The sequence below is a fragment of the Corvus brachyrhynchos genome, unplaced genomic scaffold (assembly GCF_000691975.1).
Source record: "Corvus brachyrhynchos isolate BGI_N302 unplaced genomic scaffold, ASM69197v1 scaffold216, whole genome shotgun sequence".
Classification (NCBI taxonomy): Eukaryota; Metazoa; Chordata; class Aves; order Passeriformes; family Corvidae; genus Corvus; species Corvus brachyrhynchos.
The window spans coordinates 64,100-64,650 of NW_008238443.1; the positions used below are offsets into that span (position 1 = coordinate 64,100).

At 59.0% G+C, this 551-nt stretch overlaps 1 protein-coding gene across 1 annotated transcript in view; it reads left to right on the top strand.

Annotated features, from left to right (window-relative positions):
• LOC108447252 (rho GTPase-activating protein 44-like) overlaps positions 1-551 on the top strand; it is a 22,347-nt gene that overhangs the window by 18,376 nt on the left and 3,420 nt on the right. Inside the window, exon 4 of the mRNA XM_017736640.1 lies at positions 188-336. Coding sequence (XP_017592129.1) covers positions 188-336 — 149 coding nt within the window. The remainder of the gene's footprint in view (positions 1-187; positions 337-551) is intronic.

A 551-nucleotide genomic window follows, 5' to 3' on the forward strand; every position in this document is an offset into this window, starting at 1 on the left:
TGAACCGCAGGAGACCCCAGCGCCCACGGACACATCCACAGGTAGGAGCAGGAGCAGAGCCTTGTCCCAGCCTGGGACTCAGGGCCCCAGAAACCTCAGCATCAAGAGGCCAAGCAGTGTGGGGTCTTGCTTTCTTTGTTCTTGTCTTCCAAGTCATCACTTTGCTGCATGTGCTTTTGCTTTCTAGAGATGCACAGGGAAGAGCAAAGTGGCCCTGCAGGAAGAGAAGCCGACAAGCCCCAGGCAGAAAGCGATCCGGATGCATCCCCCTCTGTGCCAGACACCTGGCAAGGAGATGGAGAAGAGGCCACAGTGCTGGAGGTCCAAAGAGCAGAGGTATGGCAGCTGTACAAAGCCTGGCACAACGCGTCCCAGAGAGGCGGGCAGTTTGTCATGGGGTCAAGGAGCTGCTGTGCCTCCTCCTGAAAGCACAACTCTGCAACCTCTGGCCTCCCTTCCTCCCTTCCTCCCTGCTTTCCTCCCTTCCCCCCTCCCTCTCTCCCTCTCTCCCTCCCTCTCTCCCTCCCTTTCCCACTCTCCCCTCCCTCCCT